This window comes from Malus sylvestris, chromosome 5, assembly GCF_916048215.2.
Source record: "Malus sylvestris chromosome 5, drMalSylv7.2, whole genome shotgun sequence".
NCBI classification, from domain to species: domain Eukaryota; kingdom Viridiplantae; phylum Streptophyta; class Magnoliopsida; order Rosales; family Rosaceae; genus Malus; species Malus sylvestris.
This window is the reverse complement of record NC_062264.1, coordinates 47,044,773-47,063,971: the sequence shown is the minus strand read 5'-3', so window position 1 is coordinate 47,063,971 and position 19,199 is coordinate 47,044,773. Positions and strand designations below refer to the sequence as shown.

Genomic DNA, 19,199 nt, shown 5'->3' with positions numbered 1-19,199 from the left:
CCAGAATGATGTAATTTATTTTCCTTATCTTTCGGAAACATCTGTATAAACCCCATCAGAGGGTAATATGTATAAACCCCATCAGAGGGTTCAAAAAAAAAAATTAAAAAAAAAAAACGACAAAACCCAAAATAAATGGGTTGGAATGTTGTGTGGAGAGTGAAGGCCCATAAGCCTAAAATAGCACCAACCAGGTCATCAAAAGTACGCCCAATACTCCAAAATTATTCGGCAACCTGCCGCTATTACCACCAACCAGGTGATGAAATGTACAACCCGTACTCTCCTTTATGCCACCAACCAGGTGATTAAAAGTACGCCCAGTACTTCAAATCATACATGAACATTACTCATGTCAATCATACATAAACATTCATGAGCATCACTCATATCAATCATACATAAACATTCATGAGCATCACTCATGTTAACATCCATGAGCATCACTCATGTCAATCAAACATTCATGAGCATCACTCATGTCAATTAAACATTCATGAGCATCACTCATGACAATCAACTTCAAAAGTTTCATTTACAAAGCCTTAGCTTCAAAAACGTCATTTACAAAAGCTCTAGCTTCAAAAGCTTCATTTACAGAGCTCCAACTTCAAAAGCTTCATTTACAAAAGCTCTAGCTTCAAAAGCTTCATTTACAGAGCTCCAGCTTCAAAGCTTCACTTGCAAAGCTTCACCTACAAAGCTTCAGTGCATGGTCTACAAAGACCGCCTCCGAACAACCGCCATTTCAGCCCATACATGGATTGAATTTGAAGTCTCCAGCCAACAGCGTCTATTGACCAAAGACTTGGGGGACTACATTATGTACCATATATTGGGCCTCAACTGGGCCTTATAAAAAATACTTGGGGGACTCTAGCCCATTATTCATGTACTAAGGAGCGAGCCCTTATTTTATAAAAGGGACTCCCTCACCATCATTAGAGAGTATCAACTCTAGCCCATCATTCATGTATTGAGGAGCGAGCCCTTATTCTATAAAAGGGACTCCCTCACCATCATTAGAGAGCATCAACTCTAGCTCATCATTCATGTATTGAGGAGCGAACCCTTATTCTATAAAAGGGACTCCCTCACCTTCAACGCCACAAGCTGAGCCAACCAAGGCAACATAAGCCACAAGCCGAGTAGCCTCACAGCGTGTGCTACTTCTAGTTGAGCGTCATTTCAGATTAAGCACTGCCTCATATCGAGCATCAGTTCAAGACAATATCTAGTTACTTCGGCCCACACATGGACTGAATTTCAAGTCTCCAGCCAAAAGACTCTCTTGACTGAAGACTTGGGGGACTACTGTTTATACCATATTTAGGACCTCGTATTTAGACCTCGTATAAATACTCGAGGGACTTAAATGTAATTATGTAATAAAGGAATGGGCAAATATGTAATTAGGGGAGGAGCCCTTATTCTATAAAAGGGCCTCCTCACCCTCACAAAGAGGGGGGGTCTCTCCTCATCCCTCTCAAAGCTTCCTCACACCCCTAAGCTCTAAGCTCTCTCTCTCCTTCTTCAACAGAGAAATACAATACAATCAGTGTGGACGTAGCCCAAACCTTGGGGTGAACCACGATACATCTTGTGTCATTTACATCTCATGCAGATTCACGGTCGGATTTACGTTGTACCAAGACCATCCGGTTTTGTGCATCAACAAGCTCTAATTGAAGAATGCGGAAATCGGATGTCTAACAACGCAGGTATGCCACACCTAAATTATGCTTATATTATGTCAATGCGGTGTTCTACTCGTGAACTTTTAACTTTTAACTACTCGTGAACTTTTAACTAAAAATGCAATGTTGTCACCTGCTTTCAGGTGGAAGGGTGGAGCTTAAGAAGCCAGATTATCCAATCGAACCGTAGCCGTTCTTGAAGATTATTTCTTCTATGAAGAGTGACCAATGTCATTTGTACAGGAATTCTCGTCAAAAAGTAGCTCGTCTTACTATTTTGATACATGTCATTTGCGTTCGCTAGCTAGCTAGTATTAATAATCAATTGATTAAAATCTTATTCTTTTTTAATTTTTTATTAAGATCCTTATGTATTAATAAATGTCATTAATTATTTCAATAATAAAAAAAAATTATTTCTAAATATATTCATTTAGTGTTACAAATGGTTTTTTTTTAAATGAAGTACGATATTCATTGAAAATTGAAATACGTACAAATCGAGGATAAGATGCTTATAGTGGGCCTCAATAAAAACATTGTCGGAGCTTTCAACCTGAACGAAGGGAAGTGTCCCGCACCAAAATTAACTACTAGTACTATCCTTTTATAATAAATCTGAAATTACATCAGGAAGTTCTTCGAACCAGAAAACTGGGTGATGGATGGTTAGATTAAACCTCGCAAGACGATGTGCCACTTTATTCGTCTCTCGTCAACTAAATGTAACCTTCCATAGCTTGAAATTTTGAATAAGTTGCCTTCTATCCTCGAACAGATGCCCGTAATGACCGTTATGCGCTACGCTTGTATTTTGAATTGCAGTGATAACCAGCAGAGCATCCCCTTCCACCTGAACCTGTTCCGTTCCCCATTTCTGTAAGAATAGCGCTGCTACCCATGCAGTAGCAGCCTTTGCATGTAGCACCGACTGCACCCCCTCCTCCCTTGCGACCTGTGCTGCCATGAAACCTCCCTTCGAGTTCCTTACCACAATCCCAAAGCCTCCAAGTGGATAAAGTGAAATTTTGGGTAGACTCTGACTAGTTGAACGTACCAGTCAATTAAGTTTTGTTATTACAACTGTATCGATAACTGACAAACATGTAACTAGTTGACTAACTCATCTGACTAGTTTATTGTGCAAAGTTAATTTTTATTTGCAAAACATTCTGTCTGGTACCAATTTCAATATAAGTTTTGTGTTTGACTCCGTCTTTGTTCGTATAAAATTTTGTGATGAAAATTATTTTAGATTTTAAGAGAAGAGAGTTTATCCATACTTGATACTGTGTTTTTATTTGTTAAATTGGATATAACTGAAAGAGAAATTTTATTTGTCACAAATTGTCCCTAAAATTGACCCACCCCATCAAGGTGGTTCCTGAAATTAAAAATCAATCAATGTAGTTTCAGAAAATGAGTGTCGCAAATCAATGTGGTCCTTCAATCACAATTGCGTTAAAAATTATGTTAAGTGCCGACATGGCACTTAAATGGATCCCACAAATTTAATAAAATATTATTTTGTGAATTAAAAATATTTAAATATTAAAAAACAATTTTTAGTTTTTATAATCAAAAACTTGAAACATAAGAAATAAGAAAAAGGCATCTTTTTCCCACCCCAAAGCCCCCACCCCACACCCCCCTCCACTCTCTAGGTAGAGTGCTGCCGTCGGGACTGTGGCCGAGTTCCCGGGTCAGTTGAAAGATCTTGACCGCACACATGGTAGCCATTGGATTTTCCCACCCTGTTCCTCCACTCTCGTGTTCGACAGCCTCCTAGCCGGTTTCGCCGTCATAGAAATGGGTACCGGAACAATCCCATAGACAAAGTTCAAGAATCTCATGAAATTTTCAAGAACCTAGAAATCTAACCCATTTTCTTCACCTAAACTCCATTTTCTTCAAAAAAAATCTAACTCAAAAATCTGCTGGAACCAATAATCTCAGAAAATTTCAAGAACCCAGATGAAAAAACACTAAATCAAGCTAAAAACGAGGAAATTTCAAGAAATTAAGAACAAGAAATGTCAAGAATTTAAAACATAAAAACTTTAAAAAAATTATGGGTAAATTACACAGTAGCCCCTTAGGTTTTAAGGTCAATTACAACCTCATACAACAACTTTAAAACATTTCACTTTCATACATCCAGTACCATTTTATTTCAAAATAACACATCCGTTAGATTTTCCATCCATTAGTCTGTTAAATGCTGATGTGACTGCCACATTTGTGCTGATGAGGCTGCCACGTGGCAAAAAAAATGATTTTTTTTTTTAAATCTAATCTTCTAAATATTAAAAAAAAAAAAAAAAACTTGAAAGCTTTACCCACAACCCCTAAAACCAGAAACCAATTAATCCCAAACCCACCTCCCCATTAATCCCCCCCATAAACCCAGCACAGCAACCTCCTCCTCCCCCCCCACCCCCCCAACGACCCATTCCTGTCAAATCCCCCTTCCCCCGATAACCCACTCCCGTCAAATCCCACCCCCCCTCCCGACGACCAATTCCCGTTAAATCCCCCTCCCCGACGAGATGGGTTTTTTTTTTCTCCTTTTCTTTTCTGGGTTGCAGATACTGGGTGCGGAGGAGGAGGTGGAGGATGGGTGTACGGTGGGTTTGGGGAAGACGAGAGGGAGGAGAAAGAGGTGGGCTGCATGGAAGATGAAGATGGGGTTTTTTTTTTTCTCTCTTTTTTCTTTCTAGGTTGCAGGTTGGGCTCAAGTGGGGGTGGGGGAGATGGGAAGATGGGTGAGCGAAGGAGGTGGAGGATGGGTGAGAGTAGTTTTGGATTTGGGTTACATGGAGGGAGGATGGATTGGGAAGATGAATGAGATGGTGTTTCAGCGGGGTATAAGTTGGGGGAATATGGGAGCGGGGAAGAAAAAGGTTGAGGGTTTTTTTTTTTTTTAATTTTTTTAATAGTGTTATATTATAATATTTTTAATGTATAAAAAATTATTTTTTTTATCACGTGGCAGCCACATCAACACAAATGTGGAAGTCACGTCAGCATTTAACAGACTAGTGGATGGAAAATCTAACGGATGTGTTATTTTGAAATAAAATGGTACTTGATGTATGAAAGTGAAATGTTTTAAAATTGTTGTATGAGATTGTAATAGACCTCAAACCTGATGGGCTATTATGTAATTTATCCAAATGATGAACAATGTTCAATCATCTTCTTCTTCTTTTTTTTTTTAAATTTAAATAAATTTATTTTATTTTTTATATTTAAATATTTTTAATTCACAAAATAATATTTTATTACATTTATGGGACCATTTAAGTGCCACATCACTTAACATAATTTTTAACGAAATTATTATATTAATTTGTGAGACTTATTTTCAAATACTACATTAATTAATTTTCAATTTTAAGGAGCAACGGTAGGTAAATTTCAGGAGCATTTGCGACAAAAACCTTTATGATTTGTTGCGTTGTGTTGTGCTGGGTTTTCTTTGTATCCAACTGTAAAGTGGGAAATTGCGGCTAGGTACTGGAGCTCACGGTGTTTCTGGTGGTTGCTCACGGGGCAATACTCCAGCCCTAGCCAATAGCCCTAGGTAAAAAGCTCTGCTCTGCTCTTTTTCGCTATTTAGTTGCAACTTAGAAAATGATTATATATAGAGCATTCATAAGATAAGAGTTGGTGGTGAGATCTGAGAATTTGATTTCTTTTCCCTTTCATCATTCGGGCTTTTGTTCCTTCCTTGTTAATAGGCGGCTAAATAGCTGACATAATTTCTCAGATTTGAGAGAATTTTGAAGTGAGTGAGGATTCTCAGTTGCCAGGAATTGGACTCCGCTGCTGTCGTTTTTATTTTTTTTATTTTTTTATTTTTTTATATCTGTCAGACTTATGGGTTAGAGTAGCTTTGAGGGACGTTTGGAAGCAAGATGATCCATCAGTTCATTAATTTTGTCATTCGCCCTCCCAGGTATGCGTCTCATCTCATGAATCATGATGCTTCTTGCTCTGAGTTTCATTGACCAAAATCACATCTTCTGCAATTAACATAGTTCAAAATGATATATTGAACTTCATATTGGTGATTTTTTTCTTCTTTCCCTTTTGATGCTTTCTCATTTCTACGCATCTGCAATGTTGATAAACAGGGCAGAGTATAACCCAGATCAATATCTTTGGGAAAAGGATTTCACGCTTGCAGGTAGAGCATACAAACGACAAGACTTGGAGGCAAGTATGGGCACCAGTTACCGCTTATCAGAACATTCTAGTTTTCGCTTGGCAGCAATGTTAGTTTATATGTATTAAATTCTTGCAGCTTACGAATGCTAGGGGCCATACCTTGCGTTGTAGTCATTATCTGCCTTCACCTTTCCCTGAAGATGTTTCTCTTCCATGTGTTATATACTGCCATGGAAACAGGTACATAATGATTATTTGAGAGTTTTTTCTTTTCCTTTTTAACAAAGTAAATGTGTATTTGATTATTTATTCACTTGGGTTTCTTTTCTGGGTTCCACCTGTACATTGTGGTTATAAACAGATTCTTGAATGTCATACATTATTTTCCCTTTTCCGGCACACTCTCTGGTTTGTTTTAAATAATTGTACATAAGTGTTAAAGGTGCTTTATAGATAAAGAGGTAGAACTTACTTTGTGGTAATGGGAAACGATGCAGTGGGTGTAGGGCAGATGCAAATGAAGCTGCCGTAATGCTTCTTCCATCAAATATCACCGTTTTTACTCTTGATTTTTCGGGTTCAGGATTATCTGATGGTGATTATGTCAGCCTTGGTTGGCATGAGGTATGGTGTAACTTTCATTGTTATTTTATGCTTACTTTTCTCACTTTGTTCAGTTTTGTAATTTTTTTTCTTTCCTCTGTCAGAGAGATGACCTCAAGATTGTGGTTTCATATTTAAGAAGCAAAAAGCAAAACTTGCGTATAGGTCTTTGGGGGCGATCGATGGGCGCAGTCACATGGTACATCGTCTTTGTCATTTGTTGACTCGTCATTAGACTAACTTGTATTATTGACTCGGATATGGAAGGGTCTACTGAGATTCTTTTAACTTGTTACCACATTAAAAATTCATATTGGGTCAAAGATGGTTATATTCTTGGTACCAAAAAAAAAAGAAGATGGTTATATTCTTCTTCGAGCATAAAGAAATACTTCTGCATTTTGCATGTACATAAGCATATTTTTGAAACTCCTGATGTAATTAACCTCATATGTCTATTGCAGCCTACTTTATGGAGCAGAAGACCCTTCCATAGCCGGAATGGTGTTGGATAGTGCCTTTTCAAGCTTGTATGTTCTAATGATGGAACTAGTTGATGTATACAAGATTCGGCTTCCTAAATTTACAGTACAATCTCTCTCTCTCTCTCTCCCTCCCCCCCCCTCCCCCCCTAAACACACACGCACACATTTCTGTCAGCATCCACAAAAACTATGGATAAATTCCTCATGTGCAAAACCTATAAACAAATAAAAAAAAGGTCGTACCCAGTGCACAAGGCTCCCGCTTTACGCAGGGTCTGGGAGAGGTGAATGTCGGCTAGCCTTACCCCCATTTATGGAGAGGCTGCTCCCAAGTCTCGAACCCGAGACCTACCGCTCATGGGCGAAGGCACTTGCCATCGCACCAAGTGCGACCTCTTAAAACCTATAAACAAATGCTCCTGAAAAAAATAAATTTTCAGCTGGATCATAAAATATTGTAGTTGGGCTGAAAATGACATGGCTGGGACTAGTAATTGACATAATTGGTAAAAGAGAAATATAGTTTTGACTCTTGATAGCACTAAATAAGTTAAGAACCCGACAAGGTCAATGTTGCCAAACCAAATCCGTATAGGGTCGTGATTTACAAATTATACAAACCTACCTGCCAACCTACCTACGTAAAGTCACATACGCCTGCACACCCCACGCCTATTCACACAGATGGGAAAAATGATCTCTTGCCAGGGTGTAGAATGTCAACTGCACATCCCGAGCACAAGCTTACAAAATAACATTCAAGACTTTTGAACGAGAGAAACTACTCTCTTTATATCTAATTTGGTTAGAGTATGGAGCTAAAATAAGGGGTAATCCATGGGCTGAGATTTTTTAAGACCTCGTGGTAGAGAAAGTGGAAAAGGGATCGAAGATATGGAAATGCTAGATTTTAGCTGTAGTTTGGGTGGAATGGTCTGAAGATGAACAAGAAGGTTTTTGAAAATTATAGAGGTGAGGGTGTGGAGGCTTTATGGGGTAAAGTAAATATTTTGGACCTCACTTTAGCCTTCTTCTAAATTCTGTTTCCCAAAGGTATTGAGACATTCTCAAGGATGGTGCTGTGAGAGTTCTGGCAGACTTTCACAATAATGTGGTGGTTAACACAATGACGACAGAAACCTGTATTTGTTTAATTCCGAAGAAGAGTGATTCTTTGAAGATTGGAGACTACAGATCCATTAGCCTTGTTACTTTCATGTACAATATTATTGCCAAAGTTCCAGCTTTAAGACTTAAGGAAGTGCTCCATGTCATTCTCTTTAAAGCTTAAGGGACTTTTTTTTTTTTTTCAAAGATGTGCAGATTCTTGATACTATTCTGGTCCCGAATGAAGTAGTAGAAGAGACTAGATTGAAGAAAAAAGGATTGGTTTGGAGATCGATTTTGAGAGAGCTTACGACCATGTCAAGTGGAATTTTCAAGAGTTTGTGACGGAGATGAAATGTTTCAGACAGAGATGGAGGACATGGATTTATAGGTTTATTAGGTCAGCTAAGTTATCAATTTTGAGTAACTAGAGTTTATTGTCAAGGGAATCCTTTATCCCCTTTTCTTTTCAACTTAATGACGGTTGCCCTTAGCTGATTAATTGAGTGTGTGAAAAGTTCAGATTAGTTGAAAATATGTGTGGGAAGGGATGAAGCGGAGGTTACTCATTTGCAATTTGCAGATGACGCTATTTTCTTTTTCCCAGGGAACTGTCTAGTTTGGAAGAATCTTGCATCTGCTATTTGAGTGTTCTTATGGGAGGCCAGGCTTAAAGATGAATAAGGCAAAAAGCTCTCTTTTCAACATTAATGTCGACACCTCTTTTGTGGAGATTTTGGCTAACTCTTGGATGCACAGTCAATGCTTGGCCAACTAAATACTTGCGTCTTCCTTTAGGCAGGAATCCTAGAGCTATCTCATTCTGAACCCAGTGGTTGAAAAAAATTGAGAAGAGGCTTCAAACCTGGAATCGGCTTTTCGTTTTAGCAAATTTTCCAATCTATTATCTATCCTTATTTAAGATTCCCATGGGAGTGGCTTCATGGAGGGAGAAGTTGATAAGAGGTTTCGTTTGGACATGTGTGGGAGACGGCTTCAAAGAGTAGGGTTGGTGGAGGTCTGGGAGTTGGGAATCTGATGGCCAGAAATATAGCCCTCCTAGGTAAGTGGCTGTGGAGATTTCAATATACTTGGAGGAATTATGGCATCATGTGATTAAAAGAAGGCTTTTTACCCAAATGGTCCTAAGATTGGCATAGCTCCTCACATTTATCGCTGCCAATGAAAATCGATCGAAGTGGTCCCTAAGCTTGTTCACCATAAATCATTTTGGTTATTTTGTGAAAAAATTGTCCATATTCTTGTTAAGTGGAGGGGTTGGTTTGACAAAAATACCCTTAAAAGGTGGTCACGTGGTTGTTCACATGTCAATTTAACCAAGGATATTGATAGATTTTTCACGGAAGACCTAAATGATGTACGTTGGACAAACTCAGGGACCACTTTGATCGAGTTTGGTTGTTAGGGACCAAAGTGAGGAGTCATGCCAATCTTAGGGACCATTTTGGCTAAAAAGCTTTAAAAGAACATATGGGATTTCAAACAATGGATAGGTCTCCAACATTACATATGGTGGAACATGTCATAGTCCATGGAAGGACATCCCTCATGGATGCAATTTTTTCATTGTGAACTGTCGTTTTGTTGTGGAAATGGAGCTAGAATCAAGTTATGGGAAGATGCGTGGTTGGGGACCTCTTTACTAGAATCTTGGTTTCCAAGGCTTTACAACTTGTTTACTTGTCACAATATGGTTATTTCTTGCATTTTGAACCCTGCTAATGGCTAGAGCAACTGGGATTTTGTGTTCAAAAGGAATTTGAATGTGAGGGAGGAGGCAAAGTCTTCATCTCTTTTGTGCTTGACTCTACTTCTTTTCAACCCTCTATGAGGGATATAAGGAAATGGACCTTGGAAACCAATGGGAATTATTTGTGCAAATCCTACTAAGGTCTCGTCACTAATCAGGACACGAAAAGCTATTTTGCTCCTTACCGGCCAATCAGGAAATCTAGGGTTTTGTTGACTTGGCTTGTTGCCCTTGCTAAGATCAATACTTGTGATAAGGTTCAAAGAGGACGACCTTATTTCAGTTTGTTGCCTCGACGGTCCGTCTTGTGTAAGTCTGATTTGGAATCTGCTGGTCATACTTTTCTTCACTGTCTGGTTTCCTTCCACTAATGGTTGAAGCTGCTCAGGAAGATGGGTATAACTTGGGTAATTCCAAGGTATTGCTTTTCTGTTAGCCAAACCCATGTTCTTGTTTAGAAGGGTAAGAAAGTTAAGGTTATGTAGGGTTGGTTCACTCGATGGCAAAGCTATGGGACAGAGTTCAGTTTTTGTCTGCCCTTTGGGCCTCAGTTGCCCTTGAGTTCAGGGGAATCTCTCTTTAATTTGTTTAGAATAGAAAGGGGCAGCCTTATGGTTTTTTTGGGTGTTTTAGCTCTTTTGCAGTTGTGTGGTTTTCTGCTTTCTGCTTGGGGTGGTTTGCTGGACCACTTTCTTTGTTGTACTCTTTCTTCTTCTTATTAATATCGTCTATTTGTTAATATCATTATCATTTTTAAGAAATTATTAGCACTTGCATGGTTGATAAAGCATTAATTATATTCATTCTGGTTTTACATGTTCTCTCTTGAGTCTTAACCCCTCCTTCCTTTTAACCTTGGTTTCTTTATCTCTTCCTTTTAACCAGGTTAAGATGGCAGTACAATATATGCGTCGGATAATTGAGAAGAAGGCAAAGTTTGATATCATGGATCTTAATTGCTTGCAGGTCCTTCTATATAATAGTTTTGTTAACCTTGGACGAGTTATCATTAGCCACCTTCCCAGCTATCTGCAGGGTCCACTCTGTTGTCTAATCCAATAAGTTTGGACCGTCTATTTTTTATGTTGCCTTTTAAAGACCATCCTTGCAAAAAAAGCCAATCATAAAAACTTTAGACATCCAATCATAATTAAATAAGTAGATGAACAGACCCAAATGCATTTATTTATTTTTCCATTCCTTTGTGGTTAGTAAACAATTGAATGGGAATCACACACATCCCTTTCAAATCCTTGATTGTTAGTAAATACAAGAACTGGAATGATACCCATTCCTTATATGTAAACATGCCCTAAAGTTATCAAGATTATCAAATGGATAAATAATTTCCGAAGTTGGCTGGTCTTTGGCATGGATTATTCTTAAAAGAGGCTGGAGTGTTTGGATCATTGAACCACATTATAGGGTGGGCACTAGCAGTGTGTCCCAAGGGGATCATAAAATGTGTTGTTTCTTGATGAGTTAGACACATGCTGAACCAATACTTGTTATTTTTTAACTTTCTGCAGCCAGTTGATCATTTATACGCATATATAATCATATAATTGTGTATATATAATCTACCACTATTTTTTTTTTTCTGAAAAGAACTTTAATCTACCACTATATATTGAATTCGGCCATTTGTGTAACACTGGCAGGTTGCACCCAAAACATTCATTCCTGCTTTATTTGGACATGCTAAGGATGACAAATTCATCCAAACCCATCATTCTGACATCATCTACAAGTCTTATGCGGTATTGTCTCGTTGAAGGATCTTACACTTCCCTTAAAGTAATATATTGCACTTGATGAGAAATAAATACATCTTTGATTCCTTGCAGGGGGACAAAAATATTATACATTTCGATGGTGATCACAACTCTTCTCGGCCACAGTTTTATTATGATTCAGTTTCCATTTTCTTCTATAATGTTCTTCATCCCCCACAAACGTCTTGTCATTCATGTAAGCTTGAGAAGTATTATGATTTGGGGGATTTGAAGATTGGTGCTGGTTTGGATGAGGTGATTTCTGTTTCATATGATATATTGTGGAAAACCTTATTGTGTTACCATTGGTCATTAATTTTATTATGATTACTGCTAGTATTGTACAAGCTGACTCTCCCACCAATGTACCTATGCTTTTAAGAATCTGTGTCAATGCACTGTAGCTCCATTGATACTTTGTAACCAAAGGGCTTTTCTGCCAAAATCAAAGTGAGAGGATGGAAGTTAGAGCTTGTGGCAGTCATGCATCATTTTTATATCATTGTCACCACCATTACCACTACCATCATCATCATCATCATCACGCACAAGATCATGATACATTTCAATGCCAAAAAAACAAATGCATACACATGCACAATCCCCATCCTTATCATCATTGGTCATAAATGATAAGGTTCACTGAAAATTCTTCTATGCACTCGAGGGCTGGCTTCCCAGGTATAATTCAATGGTATCCTGTGCTTAAGGCAGGTGATGCACAATAATATTTTAACAATGATCAGTTGTCAGCATTTTATTATAGCTCATGTAATTAACAAAGCCATTTACATTGACAATCTGGGATTGTGCAATAGATGTCTACTTTGTGCTCCACTATCATAGAATGTTACATAATTTCCTGCACTAAAATGAATGTCCCCGCCCCTTGATTTTGTAGGGTTTGTTATATGAGATAATTACTGGAGTTCATTCTGCGGGTACTGACGTGGCAAGTTCATCTTCTGTTCCTCCTGCCATTTCAACCACAAAATGTGTTGGCGAACTTCTTTCTGAAATTGCACCAGTGACGACTGCTGTTGTATGTATTTCTTTTCTTTTACGTTTTTTTGCCTTTTGTCTCTCCATATTCTCCATTCTGTTGAGTCAGTCTGTAACATACTTATTGAGAATGCAGGATTCTGTGCATGATGAAGCTGACACACTTAACAGTCACGAACCATCACATTTAGAGGTGATGTAAATTTTTAGATTTTTTTTCCCGTCTTTTCAATTGAGATCAGGCATCAGAGTATAAAACCATGGATTGGCAATGGTTTTCAGTTAGCTTGGTAATGCAGATGATAGTTTCTTGTTCCAGTGGAGTGTTGTATGTTCATGCATTGATGAAGTGCTTTTAAGTCAAGAAGAATTCAGTATACGTGTTAATAAATGATAGATCATCTTATATGACTTTTCAACTTGTCTGTTTCACTGATTATAATTCTAAAATACTGCAGTTATGGTTTTACAGGAGCAGCCTAATGATGAGAATGTAGAATGTTGTTCATATACAAGCTCAAACAGGGAGAGTTGGGGCAGATGCTCTTCATTAGGAGGCAGTGATGAAGAATCTTCTGCTGCTGACAGCAGTCATCAGGTCTCTCATTCTCACACAACACCCATCCTATGAATGCGTTCATATTTCATATTCCTGTAGAGACTTTTGTTTTCTTCACACACCACTGTTATGTTTTTGGTACATTTATATGTACTGGAACTTAATAATGCATAACATACTATTGCACATTCTTCACTTATGCATGCGCACTGCATAGAGTAATTAAAATATATTTCCAAGTTTTTTGCTTCATGATAAGTTGTCCCTTTTGATTGTAGAAGAACCTTAAGGTGTTTGCGATGCCTCTTGGATGCATACAACAAAAATCATCAGAGCTAAGAAAAGAGGAAAAAAAGAAGAAGAAAGTTTCCATTGCTCCAAAGAAGCCCAAGGGTGAGAAATTTGAGAAGTTAGGGGCCCTTGGCAAACGACTGCGTCTTTGCATCCTAAAGCGAGTAAAAAAATTATAGATGTGCCACTTAGTGACTGCTGTAGTATAAAAATGTTTGTAGCTGCAAATGTTTTACCTTATGTTGATGTATTCTTCAACCTTGTATGGGTTGTTAAATCCCTTTTTCTTTTTCTTGTTTAAAATCATTGATTGGTGCTGTTCTTATTTCTTTGTCATGGCCCTGTTCTAATTTCTGCATGTCATTTTTCGTGTCACGTAAGGATTTCATGAAGATGAATCTGGATCCTTGCCGGATCCTCTTTATGAGGATCTTGGGGATCCGTGAATCATATATATTCATCGTAAATCGTGTCATTATAAATTATTTTAAATATTTTTATTTAAAATTAAATACAAACAATACTTGACAAAACTGACCACATGATGTATAATCAACGGGCATGGTTTACGGATTCCTAGGATCCTCATCAAAGGATTCGGAGAGGATCCTGTTGGCATGAAGATCTACCGGTACCGGGTTCCTGATGTGCTCCGTCTCCCTCTCATGTGTCAATGATTGAATCATATAATAATTTTTTTTTATTTTTTTAAATCCCGGTGAAGTTTTGGGTGTTAAACGAACATGAGATTTGCAAGATATTTTTTTTTGGTCAAATAAGATTGTCTGTCTTTATTTATAGAAGATTGGGGTTGATGTAAAATTGCTATATGGTACTCATAAATCAAGCATAGGAACTGGCCGCCGTAGGACTTAGGTAACAGGTTTACCACCGACGTGGTGTCCCAGTACAGTAATTCAATGCAATGTGGGGAGAAACTGTTGGCCCAAAGGAGTACTAACATGAACAGGTTCACCGCCGCTGCCACCCCATGACAGTTTCTGAACTCCCGCAACTCCCGCGCTAACAACCGACCCCTCCAATCTCCAAAACAACTTCCCATATTACCCACAAAGGAGAGTTACTTTTAGACCAACTAATTCAAAATTTACTAACACCCTCCACTGTTTTCACCTGCTTCTCTTTGGATTTTGTTTTCTTATATTTACTCGCATCGCCATACCAGTCCGTATTTTACATATTGCCTTGATTTGGTTCGAAATTGTCTTGTTTGGGGTTTGCCAAAGCATCGTAATTAAGATTTAGTATATCTAGGTATATACCCAATCCGTCGCAGTACTATACATGTTGAGGCCGACTCTTGAAGTTAAAAACAATTTAGTGGTCGATTGTCTACAAAAGCACTTCTAGCACAAGTACTTTTTATAGAGGCAATCCCAACAAAGCCCTTAGTTCTGGTTGCGATATTTGAATTGAAGAATGTCGGCTAAGAATATCAAAAGAAGAGGGAAATTAGAAAAAGCATATAAAGAACACCAATCTGGCCACACACAAGAAGCTGTGCAGTCAATAGTACTCATATTGCAGTAGAATTACTAATTCCAACTTCACTCGATCTAAACAAGGCACATAGTTCATATATGTGCTAGAAGCTTGAACCTGATTAATGCAGCACACCTGTAATTAGAAGCTTGAGACTGATTAATGCAGCACACCTGTAATTAGTAACATTCTTTCGCTTGATTAGAGTTGAGACATATCTCCCAAGGAAACTCAGAGGCAAAATGAAAATTCTACAGTACTAAGCTACATGTCACTGCCTGCAACTTTTTCCAATTGATTTTCATTCCGGAATGAAATCCCGGATGAGGGATGAAACTGCTCCCTGGGTAGGAAAGCTGTATGTCCTTGCTGGTAAGAAGAGTCTAAGCTCGACTCTAGTATCTGGTGTGTAAGCACCACTTCAGGATCAGAGAATGCTTCACCTATGTTAACTCGTCGCTTCTTTGTCAACCTCTCTGCTTTTGGACTCTCAGCTGGAGAACCAACATGACAAACTGAATCTGGAGTTAAGGGTTCACGACGAGATGAGAAAGATTCATCAATTGAAATGCTCTTGGCTGGCGCACATTCCTTGGCGGCCTTGTCTTGGAGGGGGCACTCTGAGGTCGGGGCAGGAGTTGCTGGGTCAGTCTTGTTGTCAGATTCTGGGCAATTGTCACTTGACAAACGGACTAGGTGCCCAGAGCCAGGTGCTTCTGAAAGGACTCCACTAAGTCGCTGTTGCTCTTCAATAATTTTTTTCAAGTATTTACCTTGGGCTTCTATCCGTAATTGTAGCTGTCTCTGTACCTGTTGAGCATTCATGAGTTCAGCTTATCAAACCATGCTGGCCCAACGAACAAGACTCTTCCCCCTTCCCCCTTTATCCTCTATGCATATGCAGCAAAATTTATCGTATGGTAGTTGGGTAGGAGGTGATTTTAACTTATCTCTTTGCTATCCAAGTTCTTGGTCATTCAATCTTCCTAAGGATTTCTGACACTATCAACATCATTTTTTGAGGGTCTACATTGTTTTAAGATAGGTGAATCAGAAATAGCTAATTTGAACTCTGAGTGGCAACCATGAATGAAAAGTATGTACTTTAAGCGATATAATGCTTTGTAGCAAAGAAAAGATAAAACCATTTGCAAAATCTTTTCTTTTTTTCTCAAATTCTTCATTTCATAGATAATTTTCTGTAATATATATGCTGTTGATAAATGTAAAACCTGGTGACAACACATTAATTTTATTGGAATCTATATTCTGTATAGAAAACATGCCTCTAATTGCTCATGTAGTCGCTTCTGCACCTCCATCTGCAGCTTGAGTGCTTCTGTGATTTGCATTCCACTGTGAACAGAAACAGTACATACTTCCTCACATCAATCAGCCAAACTGATACGTCAATTTACACAAACTGATGGTTTCACATGCAATAACAAATCAGTAATATTTATTTTGTATGGCCCATGTGCACTTATAAACAGTGAACTAGATATGAATTCTTCAATTTTAAAGTTTGACTACAGGATCCTTTAGAATACAGGGTACCAATTGACTTGGCCCATATCTTAACTGATAACATAAAGAAATACCGATTATAATAGGCAGTTCTACTTACGATGAACCATCCAAATTGGAAAGCACATCCCCAGGTTCTTTCTTGTCAGCTTTTTTCCCTTGCATTAACATTTGAAGAGAATCACAATAACAGTCCAAAAATTAATACATCTTTGACATGCCTTTATCACTATAGAGAACCTGCCTAATATGGTTCCGAAGTCACAAATTATTAACATGAAAGGAATCAAGTTCACCTACCATCAGATGAGGAGTCTGGTAGGTATTTTGCAAGTCGATATTTCTAAGTACATCACACAAGTGGTATTAGAGGAAACACCATCGGGAAAGAAATGTATCCTCACCCCTTCTCACACCCGCCAAAAATAAAAAGAAAATACCAGGAAAGTTGAGCATTGGACAGAACGGATTTTTACATACCTGTAAATGGCTTTTTACATGGTATATGGTTAAACCTTGTACACCCATCACTCTCAAAACACCTTTGGGCGTAGCCCCTAGAAAAAGATTAAAAGGAAATAAAATAAACAATATCACTACAGAAATGGACAGATATCTCCATTGGAACTCAGAAATATGCATGTAACCTAGATCCTTGGTCATGCAAAATATCATCTTCTGATCTCAACTAAGTTCTCAAACATATTACATATTACATATGCCACATATGTAAGATCAAGTATGATTTAAACCTGGGACCAATTTTTATCCAAAGAATCATATATGACATAACTGGAAGGTCATTATGGGTTCACGTGTTTGAATTCACTGATGAATTGTGAACTAAAAAAAACTATCAACAAACTAAAAGCTGTTCTTCCCTCAATTAAATGGAAAAACAACCTGAATTTTTCTATGGTTTCACACAACAGGAGATTGCTCAGTAGCCCAGGACAAGAACACCTATTAGATATACACGTGTCTGGTACGAGAAATAGTAAATTCCATCTTAGTTGATGAAACTATGGAAAAAAACATACAAAGTCGAGTCAAGATTTCGTCCACGTAAGAACAAAACAGGGTCGAAAATTTCCTTCACAGATATCACCTTCGACTTATATACAGTTTAAATCCCACACACCAGCAGATAAATGCGACAACCAACAGAAAAAACAAATTCCAGTTGACCAGATAAAAGTTGAGGGTGACTCACGATCTGGGCCACCAAGTTGTACAACGGCATCAATAAAGCGTTCATGAAGCTCGTGCGTCCAACGCAATCGCTGTTTTGAGGCAAGGTTAGGGTTGTTAAGACTGTTTCCTCCACTGACGGCATCCATTGCGTTGATGACACTGTCAAACTGTTAACCATGAACAACAAAGTTGTTGGGGACTAAGCCTGAACTATGAACATCCTTTAGTTGATACATTTGCCATTTATTTACCTGAAAACAAATGAAAAAGAGCACCGTAATAATTCATAATGCATAAAGTAGAGCATAAAAGAAAGAAAATGTCATGACTCATACCAATTAAAATCTTATCTAACATATCGATCAGATGAGAGAAATAATTTCATGCCAAATAAGTAGCTTGAAATTCTTGAAATGAATCATCATTTCCTACAGTGCTGTGAATTATATGTTCTTTTATGGTAAATAAGAGATAAACAGTAAAACTTGAATATCATCATGCAAAAAGGGAGGCATGGCAACCAGATTGTGGTAGGGCTATCCATCCTTCTCTCATGAGTATTCTGCAACACTTAATCACAAGTACTGAAATTGAAAAATTTTAGTCTTTCGAAAGGCTGCAAGTTAAGGAGTATAAACTGGAAAGGCAAAAAGCAGAAGCCATTGCTACTCTACTGTGCAGATTTGCGAGAAAATGAAGACAAGTTGTCAACATTCAAACACAAAGTATGCATACATCCGTGAATATACCAAATAGTAAACCCCCCTTCTCTCTCTCTCTCTCTCTCTCCAAACACAATAAACAAACAATTAATTGGTAAGGAGGACCAAGGCTGCGTCACAATTCCATTTCCAAAACGTCACCGAAATTAGGGATTCATAGAACAAGCAAGCTGCTAAATATTATTATGAATTTAGATCTGAGACAAGGAAAGTATGCTTATATTCAATTCATTCATATTTGTTTGTTTGTTTAGGAGAATTGGAGAAAGAAGAGGAGAAGCGAAGAGACTTACACAACTCGGACGACGGATCTAGCCTCCTCAGTCATATTCCAATTTCCCAACTATGATCTCTCCACTCCTCTCCTCTCCTCTGCGTGGGTGTGGTAATAGTAATTCAGAAGAATTCAGGACAAGGGAGGAGGTCTGAGTTTTGGAGAAAATGGCTCTCTCTATTTCTCACACAGAGACAGATGGTCTCTGGTTTTGTGGTCTCCGGTCTTTGGTCTTAAGAGAGAGGCAGCACCAAGAAAGTATAAATACAGCTGAAAAAAGATTGAGACTTTGGACCACCACCCAAGAACCAAAGAAAGTAACAAAACCTCCCCCTTCTAAGACCAACTTCAACCTTGGGCTATTTGCCAAATTTCCCTCCAAAATTTTCCCCCAAACACCACCCAACCCAAGCTAAAACATTGGGCTAAAAGCCAAATGCTAAAGTTGGGCCAAATTCCCCCCCCCCCAAACACGCGTGGATTCGCCTGATTTTGGGCCAGTCTCAGCTCGGTCAC

At 38.3% G+C, this 19,199-nt stretch overlaps 2 protein-coding genes across 13 annotated transcripts; one reads left to right on the top strand and one right to left on the bottom strand.

The window, feature by feature from the left end:
• The first annotated feature begins 5,114 nt into the window (after positions 1 to 5,114).
• On the top strand, positions 5,115 to 13,788 carry LOC126621193 (uncharacterized). 8 transcript variants are annotated; one of them, XM_050289596.1, is made up of 15 exons: positions 5,116 to 5,283; positions 5,470 to 5,487; positions 5,576 to 5,658; positions 5,837 to 5,918; positions 6,007 to 6,110; positions 6,368 to 6,494; positions 6,578 to 6,672; positions 6,938 to 7,061; positions 10,722 to 10,802; positions 11,498 to 11,596; positions 11,684 to 11,866; positions 12,513 to 12,653; positions 12,750 to 12,806; positions 13,086 to 13,211; positions 13,451 to 13,788. In XM_050289596.1, the coding sequence occupies exons 3-15, from the start codon at positions 5,618 to 5,620 to the stop codon at positions 13,640 to 13,642; spliced, it is 1,452 nt and encodes a 483-aa protein (XP_050145553.1). In that variant the 5' UTR covers positions 5,116 to 5,283; positions 5,470 to 5,487; positions 5,576 to 5,617; the 3' UTR covers positions 13,643 to 13,788. The 8 variants fall into 8 exon arrangements, 6 of the variants coding, with proteins under 6 accessions (XP_050145555.1, XP_050145556.1, XP_050145553.1 ...); XR_007622826.1 differs by having other exon boundaries at positions 5,115 to 5,283; positions 5,470 to 5,658; positions 13,072 to 13,211; positions 13,454 to 13,582; XR_007622825.1 differs by having other exon boundaries at positions 5,115 to 5,283; positions 5,470 to 5,658; positions 13,072 to 13,211; positions 13,451 to 13,582.
• Positions 13,789 to 14,950: 1,162 nt separating this feature from the next.
• LOC126621195 (myb family transcription factor PHL7-like) lies at positions 14,951 to 18,950 on the bottom strand. 5 transcript variants are annotated; one of them, XM_050289601.1, is made up of 7 exons: positions 18,703 to 18,948; positions 17,707 to 17,938; positions 16,974 to 17,050; positions 16,794 to 16,836; positions 16,594 to 16,651; positions 16,253 to 16,322; positions 14,951 to 15,776 (listed from the first exon to the last, which is right to left on the bottom strand). In XM_050289601.1, exons 2-7 carry the CDS (start codon positions 17,831 to 17,833, stop codon positions 15,231 to 15,233), a joined length of 921 nt encoding a protein of 306 aa, XP_050145558.1. In that variant the 5' UTR covers positions 17,834 to 17,938; positions 18,703 to 18,948; the 3' UTR covers positions 14,951 to 15,230. The 5 variants fall into 5 exon arrangements, with proteins under 5 accessions (XP_050145558.1, XP_050145559.1, XP_050145560.1 ...); XM_050289602.1 differs by having other exon boundaries at positions 16,594 to 16,642; XM_050289603.1 differs by lacking the exon at positions 16,794 to 16,836 and having other exon boundaries at positions 16,253 to 16,344; positions 18,703 to 18,950.
• Positions 18,951 to 19,199: the final 249 nt, after the last annotated feature.